The 11,662-nt window shown below is 24.7% G+C and overlaps 1 protein-coding gene across 1 annotated transcript; it reads right to left on the bottom strand.

The window, feature by feature from the left end:
- Positions 1 to 1,864: 1,864 nt before the first annotated feature.
- On the bottom strand, positions 1,865 to 3,872 carry LOC101496838 (U-box domain-containing protein 21-like). The gene has a single exon (XM_004513294.4). The coding sequence runs from the start codon at positions 3,402 to 3,404 to the stop codon at positions 2,094 to 2,096; it is 1,311 nt and encodes a 436-aa protein (XP_004513351.1). The 5' UTR covers positions 3,405 to 3,872; the 3' UTR covers positions 1,865 to 2,093.
- Positions 3,873 to 11,662: the final 7,790 nt, after the last annotated feature.

Here is an 11,662-nt window from a genome sequence, read left to right as displayed (position 1 = left end):
AAATGTTCAATGAGATTGGATGAAAGATATGATAAAGATTTTATATATGTTGAAATTTGAAGAATGTATGAACACGAATTTATAGAGTTTAAGAATCAAATAAAAATTTAACCTATTTTAAAAATGTAATATGATAATTCGATTAAGAAAATGTAATATGATAATTCGATTAAGAAAGTGACAAAGTTTCAATAAAATATTTCAAATTTAATTTTAAATGATAACATTTTCAATATCAATAATTGAAAGATAGAGTTTTGAATGTCTTATATTTATGTCAAGGAACCAACATCAATAAGTGCTTGCTTGTTTTAAGAGCAACATGATAATTTCATAAATTCTCCACAACTTTATTTTTCTCTTTTAGCTTAATGTTGCTTGTGCATTGAAGCTTTGGCACAATGGTTAAAGTTGTTGTTGTACGACTAGAAAGGCACCATTCTTACTATTGGACCCTACCATAGTAGAATCTTACCCCTCCTTTTTTCCAAGTTTAATCAGCTTGTAGTTACTTAATTTCAAGGTAGCCTTAATTAAATATTCAAACTCAAGTAAAGTCTTCATGGTTGTAAGAAAAATGACACTTCTAGAATTTTTAATAGAATGAATTAACTTGCATTTTGTGATTTTGGCACATTGAAAGTTTTTCCTTAAAATTTTTGTGACAATTGAATTAATTTTTTTCTAAATTTATACAATAAAACAACTGTCAATTACAATCGTTAAATCAAAATAAAATTCAAATAAACTATGTTTCAACTTTGTATTTTAAATTTGATTTATCAAAGTCACAACATAACTCATTCAATTTTAATTTGTTAATTATGTAATTGCATCAAATACATTACGTGTTAATAAGTATTGTGGTTTGTATAATTTATAAAAGAGCCTAAAGATGTAAATTTCATTTTAGATCATATTTTATAATTCCAATTAAAATATAAAAGCTTTCATGCCAAACATGCTAAGTCCACATTGGAATAACCCCTTAATTGCCTAAGAAAGTGATAAAGTATTTTGGTATATCAAGCTAGGAAGAAGGACCAATATTTATAAGCTATCTTACCTTTTTGGATCATACAATTTCAATTCAAATACGAAAGCATTCATGCCAAACATCTCCAATTGTTTCAACACTTCAATCATGTATTTCTTCTAATTTTGTGAACCATATAAACCCCCCCACCCACTAAGGATTTCAAACTTAAATTGGAATAATAGAACACAAAACCAACATAAAAAGAAATTTTATATTTATTTTTCTCATCTTGATTATTAAATAAAGAGAAATGTTTAATATCACAAACAAAAATAATTATATGTGATTGAGTGTTTTATACACCACAATTATCTGATTTTGATCAAATTTAAAGTTAACAATTCAATATTCTTTTAAAAATATAACACGTTTGACGTTTGTTAGTTTTCTGAAAGAAAACGTTTAAATAAAAAGAATAAAGTGAGTAAATAGTATATTAAAAAGTGTAAAAGAAAATATGTAATTAAAAATTAAATTGCTTCTACAATTTTCACATGAGGATGTGACTTGAAAATTTTATATTTATTTTTCGGATCTTGATAATTAAATAAATGAAATATATCAACATTTAGATTATTGTTAACTTGCAGTAAACTCAAACATTCTGTAAAATTATCATGCACAATTTTTTCTTAGATACCAAAATGTCATGTAACTCTTATTGTGATATACAAAAAAAAAAAAGAAAGAAAAAATACAATTCTATGTGTTCCCTATCTATTCATGACACAAATTATATCGATCCATTTGTTAGGCCAAAAAAGTTTTATACATAACACAATACTAATTAATCATCTAGATATAAAAGATAAATGGATCATAACACAATATTAATTAATCATCTAGATATAAAAGATAAATGGATCATAACACAATACTAATTAATCATCTAGATATAAAAGATAAATGGATCATAACACAATACTAATTAATCATCTAGATATAAAAGATAAATGGATCATAACACAATACTAATTAATCATCTAGATATAAAACTTTTAGGCCATTTGTTAACAAGAAAGTTTTATATCGATCCATTTGTTAACAAGAAACTTTAATATGATCTCTCAAGATTCTTGAAATCTGAATCAATGCATTCCAAATAATCTGTATAAGGATTCATCAATTTGAGAAGTTCAGTTGCTTTTTCTTTGGTCTCATCACTACAACCAACTTGCAATACCAATAAGAGCTTTTGAAAAGCACCAACTTGAAGTGCTTCTATCAAAGCTTTTCCTTCATAATCTTTTTCTCCAAATTTGCATAGTTTCCAAATAGAAGAAACAGAATATTCTGTAGTCAAAGGTGAAACTCTCAAAATTTTCTTAACCAACAAAGGAATTGTTAAGTCATTTTCATAAGCTTTTTCTCTTCCTTTCTCAATGTTGCATAGTGAATCCAAAATAACCAAACCCTTTTCAAAAATGTTTTTTTCTGAGTCAATAAGAATGTTCAAAATTGAAGAAACCAAACCCAATTCAACAAATAAAAATTTCATTTTTTCATTGCAAGAATCACTTTTTGATGAAACTAAGTACCAAATTACCCTCAATGAAGCTTTTGTAATTGTTGGACTAATTCTCTTGTTAATAAACTCAACCAAAAGCTCATTAACACCTTCAATCTCCAAAAGTGCTTCCACATGATTAACATCACCAAATGAAAGAAGCTCTTTCAATGCAACAATTGATTTTTCTTTCCCTTTAAGATCTTGATGCTTTAAAAACCAAATCATGCAATGTAAAGAAGCTTTAGATCCTAAACTTTTTTGAGCTTCTACTTGAAGTGGAAACATCCAATTAAGTGCTGACAAAATCGCTTCAAGAACAACAACATTTTTCTCAATAGAATCATTAGCAAAAGCATCAAAAGCTAAAGCCAATGCACTTGTTGCTCCATTCTCAACTATACATCTTTTGTTCCTCTCACTCTCACCACCCCATTTTTCTATTTTTTTAACCAATTCAAGACAACCATATTGATCCAAATTTTTCGACGAATCCTTAACCCGAAAAAGAAGCTCCAACACATCGATAGGACTAATCGGTGTTCTCGGCGTTGGAATCCTCTCTACACCATTTTTTCTATTTTCAACACACCAATCTTGAATAATTCTAGTAAGAGAATGATTTGGAATCATGTCAAAATTTCTCACAACTTGATTTGTGACAGGACAAGTATAGTTTCCTTCATTGAACCATCTTTCAACACTTTCTCTATCATAGGTGATTCCTGTTGACAATGTAACTGGATCTTTCATCAAATCAAGAGTAATTGGACACCTAAACTGATTTGGAATCACAATTTCCATGTTGGGTTTTCCACTTTTCTTGTTCTTCCTTCTTCTTCCCCAACATAAATCCATTTCAAAAGATTTTCAAACACAAAAAACAACCTTAACAATGAAACCAAAGATGATGTTTTTTTGTTTGGTTTGGTTTTTTTGTTGATAAAGTTTGAAACTTTGGTATAAAATATTGATGGGTTTTCAATTGGGTATGTTCATGTAATTATATAGACAACAAAACACACAAAAGAAATTAAAGAAGCTTATGTTGTTTTTGAATTTTTTTTTTGTTGATCAAGTTTGAAACTTTGGAAGAAAATATTGATGGGTTTTCAATTGGGTATGTTCATATATAGAAACAAAAAAACACAAAAGAAACCAAAGAAGATATGTTGTTTTTTTTTGGGATCAAGTTTGAAACTTTGGTGGAAAATATTGATGGGTTTTCAATTGGGTACGTTCATATATATAGAAACAAAAAACACAAAAGAAACCAAAGAAAATATGTTGTTCTTTTTTTTATCAAGTTTGAAACTTTGGTGGAAAATATTGATGGGTTTTCAAGTTGGTATGTTAATGTATATATAGTATATAGTTTATATGTATAAATAAATATTAATATATTATATTATGTGTCTTTTCTGTAAATGTATAGATAATTGACTATAGGGTCAGGGTCATTGCTTTCATAAAAAGAGAGTTTTCATTTTTCAACTTGAAAGGAAATATTCTAACGAGAAATGTTCAAATTGAAGAGAGAGAAAATGAGGTTTTGGATTTAATTTGTATAGTAAAGGAGTTATGATTTGAATATTGATCATTGAAGATTTTTGAGGAAAATTGAACACCTCTAATAGTCAAAGGGTGGAATGGGTAAAACATTTAAAAGGGTCTAAGCTAATTAGCATCAACGTTTGGGATTTGTATATATATAAAAGTAACATCCAATCCAACACATCTCTACCGTTGAATTGAGTTAAGGTTAGATTAAGATTGGAGTAATTTGTATTTATTTATTTTTCCTTTAGATTGAATGATTGGTTTTGAAATCGAATTCGAGATATCATATCAGTTGAGTTACAACTTATAAATTGTATTTATATTTTATTTGCTTCTTTTTAGTGAACTTAAAATATAAATTATCTAATTTTTATTGTCTTGGGTGAGTGAGTTATTAATTTAGTCTTTAAAATTGTATAGTGCTGTAATTTTAATTTATGAAATTATTAATATTTTAAAATAATATTTAAAATTAAATATTTTCAATTAGATTTATATTTTTTAGATTCAATATATTTTTAAATTTGTTTTCAAACTTTGTTTTTGATTTCTTTAAAAAATGTATTCAATTATTAATCTCTGCAATATTTTTTGTCAATAACTTTAGTTTTTATTGTTTAGTAAACAACTAATGTATATTATTTGGATTTTTTTTTTAATAATTTTTACAAGAAAATTTTATTTTTATAATTAAGAACCATTTTACTATGAAAAAAAAAAGAAGAAAAAATCAAGATCTCACATCAAAGCATACAAGACACCAAGAGCTAGAAACCAAAGAGTTTGAAACTTTGGAAGAAAATATTGATGGGTTTTCAATTGGGTATGTTCATATATAGAAACAAAAAACACAAAAGAAACCAAAGAAGATATGTTGTTTTTTATTTGGGATCAAGTTTGAAACTTTGGTCAAGCCAAAAGCTAGTGTTTTACGTAGTCAAGATCTCACATCAAAGCATACAAGACACCAAGAAACATTGTCATATTTTTCATAAAAATTTATAATTTTGTAACGAATAAGAAAATATAAATTTTTAAATGTCAAAATCTCAAGAAATCAATATAATATAAATAAAATCTAGAAATCAAATTTCAAACTAATATTTTGCAGAGATTTTTATCATATAAAATCAATAACAAAAAATATAACTCATTACAAATTTGATTTAATTGTCATTTACTTTTTTAATTTATTGCATATAAATATATCATAATATTTTAATTACATTTTAATAATTAAAATGCAACAACCATAAATTATCATAAAATATATAAAAACATAATTATCACATATTAAAAATCAATAATTTAGTTTATATTCAATCAATCCAATGAAGTTTAATTAAACAAGCCATTTAAATTAGCAAGTTTTTTGAAAGAAAAAAAACAACAAAATATATATATATATATATATATATATATATATATATTTTAAATAAAAATGTTAAATTATACATTAAATATTTTTAGAGTAATATACAACGTGCGCTCATTTTTCTCTTATTAGTGTTCGGATACATATTTTATTCCTCTAATATAAAAGAAATTATTTAATCAAAATCAGAGCATAGTTTCAATTAACGGAAAAAATAACCAAAATTATGTAGTGATGCTTATTCTTAATCTTATTTTGTATTTTGTTGTAAAAATAGTACTTTGAATTTGTTTATTATATACACTCTCCAAAAAGAGTAATTAAATCAAAATATTTTTGAAAAAAACATGTGACATAACAACTCTAATTAATAATTAGTTATCGAAAGTTTAAGCGAAAATGATACATGAAACATAAAATATAAGAAATAGTAGTTCATTCGATCAGTCAAAAAAAGAATAAAAAAATAATAGTACTCAAAATAAAAAGTAAAACAAAAATAAAAATAATGATCATATAAAAACCAATAGTTACAAATATATCTCAAATGAATGTTTACAAAATATATATTCTATTTTTTATAAAAAAAAATATTATATAATAATTAAATATTTAAAACAAAACAAAATATATATATAAACAATCCCTCGTCTTTTTCTAATAATATATACAAACCAAAGTGGAATTGTGCATGATCAAGTGTCTTGTTTCTCTTCAACATTGTTAAATGATGCACTATGTGTAACTTTTATTAGGACGTAGTTTATTTTTGTTCTTAGAATTATTAATATTTATGTAATAATAAAAAAATATTTTTAACATTGGGTTTTTATTTTTAATAAATTTAAATAAAAAAAACTCCAAAAGTTTGAAACTATTCCAGGCATTGTTTTCTTTTCTTTACTTTTAGAAAGTGTTGGACTCGTGAGACACGCTTTCCACTATTGAATAAAAACCAACACAAACGTACATATTATATTACGCGCCAACACATTTTCTGTGTGTTGTTTATTAACCTTAACATATACAAATTAGCCTCAATAATTAATGAAATCAAATTTAATCGTGCATGATTGAATTCAAAAATTTGTACTTGTGTATGAGAATTTTAAGTTGTGATTACCACTTCGTTTATAAAAGAGAAAAAAATAACTTGATACAAACATAAACTCGTGAGACCTCTAATATTAAAAATTTATGACACTAACATTCATATATAAATTTCATTTATATATTAAGAATAAAATAGTCTACTAAAGGTTAGGTAATTTCACATATGCAACCACGTATATATTGTAATTAAGTAATATATGAGATCTAAACTAAGAAAGAAAATTAATATATATACATTTAAATTTTAATTGAACAATTTGTTTTTTTTTATTTGGAAAAACCAAAAGAGTGTATTGGGATTAGAAAGCTAAGCACAAGATGTTTCTAGACAAAAACACAAAGTTGAGGATAAATTTAACAAACTCAAAAAACATATAAGGCGAGGACAAATCGCATAACATGATAAAACATCTAAAGTGGGATACAAAGAAAATGTTGTTAACACCAAAGAGTAAAGTCATAATGAAAATGTTTTCATTTATGCTTCAGCCTTTAATCTTCTCTATCACACTATAGACATTTAATTTAATTCTTGATGATGAAAAATTACATTGTTTCTCATCTTCCAAATTGACCAAATACTTATAAGCCAAATAAGATTAAAAAATTTGGTGACCATTTTTGTGTCAAATCCTAATCTTCTAAATTGGGTCGTAAGATCGAGAGTACCATTGAAGAGTGTGCTATAAATGTTCCAGTATAAAAGTGAACTTTTACAAAAGTCTCATAGTGGAGATGAATATTAGTGAATCAGAGTTGACTAAAGTTGCTTGCTTGTTGAATTCTAAGAAGGACTATTTGTCTTTCAAGTATCTTGAGTTATCGATTGGAGGTAATCCCAAACTTCTCGCTTTTTGAAAACCAATTATAGAGAATGTTAGAGAAATGTTGATAGAGTGGATATCTCGCAGTCTTTCCATGGAGGTCACCTTGTTCTTATAAAAGTTGTCTTATTTGTCCTTCCAATTTATTTTCTTTCTTTCTTCATAGTTTTGTCGGGTATCATTTCTACTATTGAATCTTTGTTCAAAATTGAACAATTTGTTTAATTACAATAATTTTCTAAAACAATATGCTAATATTTCATTTTCATTGAAAATTTAAAAATAATGTAATCAAATTTAATATTTTTAGCTTCATATTAATCACCGTGATTGAATGCTACAGAAGATGAAGATGTGTATGTGAAAAGATTATTTAAGGAGCATCCAAATTGTGTTATAGCAAAGAAAAAACAATTTTTTGAGACATTTGTTTGAGTAATTCAATATATTTTGTACGATTTTTGGACACCACATATTTAATACGAAAATACGCTTAATTTTAGAGGTGTTTGTGTTTCATAGTTTTCTTTACTTTTCATTGTTTGGACTTATTGCATTACTTTCTAAATCAACATAAGTCCTAGTCCTTACAATGGTTGTGTCATTTTCTTTTCCTAATATTTGAAAAAGTATATAATGCAAATAAGTTAAATATAAGTTCATCAAGATCAGTTAAATACCAAAGTTTTTGTCTTAGTTTCTGTTTTTGATATTGGTTTAATTACTTTCCTAGATGTAGGTGTTGACGAAGATCCATTAGCAAGTTCAATTGTTGCTTGGGTTAGATCCGTTACAATTGTAGGTTTAGGTTCAAATGATGCTTGTGTTGTTGCATTTGGATAAGGCTTAGAATCATAAAGTGTCTTGTTGCAAATTTTTTATATTTTGTAAGGATTAAAACGATTAATTTATTATGTATGACTAAAATTAAATTTCTTGTATTTTACGGAGTTTAAAACAATTTTTATTTTATTTTGTAGTAATTAAAATCAAATTTCTTACATTTCAATGAATATTTGACAATTACAAATTTCTTTAGTTGATGTTTTTTCAGACATTTCTTTCTTAAATTTTTTTAAATTTGAAGTATATTAAACAAGCTCTAGTTTAAGGGATATTAGATATCTTAATTAATAAGTAGTTACACTAATTAATTAATTAATTAATTAATTATTTTATACTAATGAATTGTTTATTTAATTGATTATATAAATCTGTGTAGATGTAATTCATTCTTTTGATTATCAATGTTATACAATTTTTTTTTTCATTTATGTTGCAATAGCATGTGAAACATGAAAAATTGACGACACAATAAAATTGAACGTGTTATTCAATATCTTAATTTCGTGTTGAATTAGTGTGGAAGCTAGGAATTTAGTGGACATACCTTCGATGATGGGCTTTCATAATCTATTGATGTTAATTTACTGTTTAATTTGAATACATGATTTAATTAAACCATGTCAGATATCACGTGGAAATTATTCTGTTATTATGTCTTTGATGTGACACTTGGTGAATAATTTTAATACCCTAGATGTTCAATGTTTTTGCTTTTTAAGTAAAATATGATAAATATTGTTATAGTTAAAATTTTAATTTTAATTTTAATTTTTTAAATAATTTATTTTCAATTAAAAATTTATTAATCATATGAATTCAATCAACCGTAAATGTTTGAGATTAAACGACCATGCTTTGAAGTATGTAGTATTATTTTTAAATCTTTTTGTAAAAATAATTAAATTATAATTTGATAATAAAAATTAATACATTTAATTTATATAGTAGACCAGATACATAACTTGTTGACCTACCTATAATGGAATTATCTAAAGAAATACTGTTTAAAGATAACAAATGAAGTGGTGGAAATGTGGGGCTGGGGACATATATCGATTTGGCATAAATCATTAGTTTGGTTATTACATAATTTTATAATCCAAAAATATATTGCACCATTAAGATTTGATTAAACTTTATCAAATAATTTTAAAATAACTTTTTTAACATATTTTTTTAAATATTTTAATTGCATATTTCTTTTTTAACACACTTATTAAAATTCCATTATATTAAATGTAATATTTTCATTCAATAAAATACTATTATACTACTATTTTATAGTAGAAAGTTCCCCTTAATTGAATTCACATTTTTTTTTTCCTATAAAATTATTGTTCGATTATTCTATGTGGTGTGTGCTAGATTGGATAATGACTTTACCAACCATAGTCCATAGGTGAAAGAAAAGCACACCGTGTTAGGACTTGTTTGGTCTCTGTTTTACCAAATCCAGCTCCATATTTGACATCTTCAAACCATGCATGAAATTGCAAAACATAGCCTATTTAATTAATAATAAGCCACCGATAACTATTCTGCTTTTTTATGACTAAAAGTCTTTGACTTTCGAATTCTCTTTAAATGTTGTGTCTAAATTCTCGTGAAAATATATTCTGACCAATTATTTTTTAGACTTTTATCAGTGGTAGCAATTTTATATACTATATATTCTATTTTAAATTATTAAATATACTTTGTTTTTACAAAAAATATAGTATGTATCACTAAAAATTTATATCCAATTTAAAAATAACAATATTTATAAATTAAAGTAAAATTTAAAAATATCAATATTTTTTATTAATATCATTAATTTATCTTGAAAGATAAACAAGTCAAAATTTAATATTCATATGTAAAGAATATTTTAAGAGTATTCACGCATATTCACCAAAAAAGGGATATTCATGCATAAAATATACACATTAACTTTTTTACTAGTACTTTTTTAGGAGACTATTTTTGTTTTTAATATATATGAAAAAGCTAAAAGTGGTTATAAAAAATAATGGAGGAAGTTTTATATAGAAAATAATCAATACATAAGCGATAAATAATGATATCATTGATTATCATAAGCAAAAACTATATATTACAAAAATCGTACCATTATATCTGAAAAGCATTGAATATACTTCAATATTTATAAATTATAATTATTCTCTACATATTTTTATTATATAATTTTTTTCAATATATCAAAAATATATCTCTCCAATGTATATAAACAAACAATCATTTAACAATTTATCTTTTATGTAGTTTCATGTTTAATTCTTCACAAATTTAATTGTAGATCTTTTAATTTTTGTAGTTATCACATGATAATCAAAGATCCATGTTTTGCTGATTAAAAAAGGAGAGAGATCCATATTTTGTATCCATAATCAGACAGAAAAAAAATAAAAAATTATGGATGTTTATTGAAAATTAAAGATTAATAATTAGAGATCAACTATTAATCACATGCTAAAAAAGACTCAAGCGACTTATCACTCACACCAAACTAATTTGGTGAAGACTTTGACTTCATTTCATGTGCAACAACATGAAGAGTGTGTAATTTATAAAATCCTTGTTATGATTATTGGTGACATGAACGAGATATTGTGACCAAGCTAATCAAATTTGGAGAATTTGAATCTTCTCACCTAACAAATAATAATGACTTCTATTTTAATTTTATAAACGTTGAATGTCTTATTATGCTGTATACAGTCGAGAATACATGTTATATATATATAGCTTATTTACCAACTTTGTATCAAATGTTATGTTATATTATTCACCCAAAAAAACTATGTTATATATTATCAATAATTTGTCTACCAAGGTTGGAACTAGAGAAATATGTATGTTGTGCTTGAGGTGTCAAAGGTTGTAATTAAGAATTTTGACCTTTTAACTTTAAGAGATAGAATTCAAATTTTTTTTTAAGGTGATTGTAAAACAATGATCATTGATATCCCTTTAATTTTATTATTTCTCTCTTCATCAATTTAAAATGAAAAAAAAAATGTACAGCGCAAATTTAAATTTGAAGAGAATGGATAAATTTTGAAAAATGAATTTTATTAATTGTGTCTCTCAAATATTTAACATAAAAAAGATGTCTTCGTACTCATGCAAAATCACATATCTATAAAAGGCTTGTGACTTATAAACAAATTTTTGAAGAAGCTTATTCCGTAAGTGATTAATTTTGGCTATTATTCAATTACAGATTTTCATTTATATAATTTTTAAGGTAGAAAGAATTAAAGTCAAATGTTTTTTTGTGATCTAACAATTAACTGACCATGCAAAATATTTTTACATTGTCCGTGAATATCAATTATTAAATCCTATTTCATAAAGCGATTGTATCCAAAAAGATATTAGCTTATCGGAAAAAA

Source organism: Cicer arietinum, chromosome 8, assembly GCF_000331145.2.
Source record: "Cicer arietinum cultivar CDC Frontier isolate Library 1 chromosome 8, Cicar.CDCFrontier_v2.0, whole genome shotgun sequence".
In the NCBI taxonomy this organism is placed as follows: Eukaryota; Viridiplantae; Streptophyta; class Magnoliopsida; order Fabales; family Fabaceae; genus Cicer; species Cicer arietinum.
This window is presented reverse-complemented; position numbering and strand designations above follow the sequence as displayed.

Bases quoted from the DNA above. Each gene is read 5' to 3' on its own strand.
- LOC101496838 (XM_004513294.4), bottom strand. From the start codon at position 3,404: ATGGATTTATGTTGGGGAAGAAGAAGGAAGAACAAGAAAAGTGGAAAA.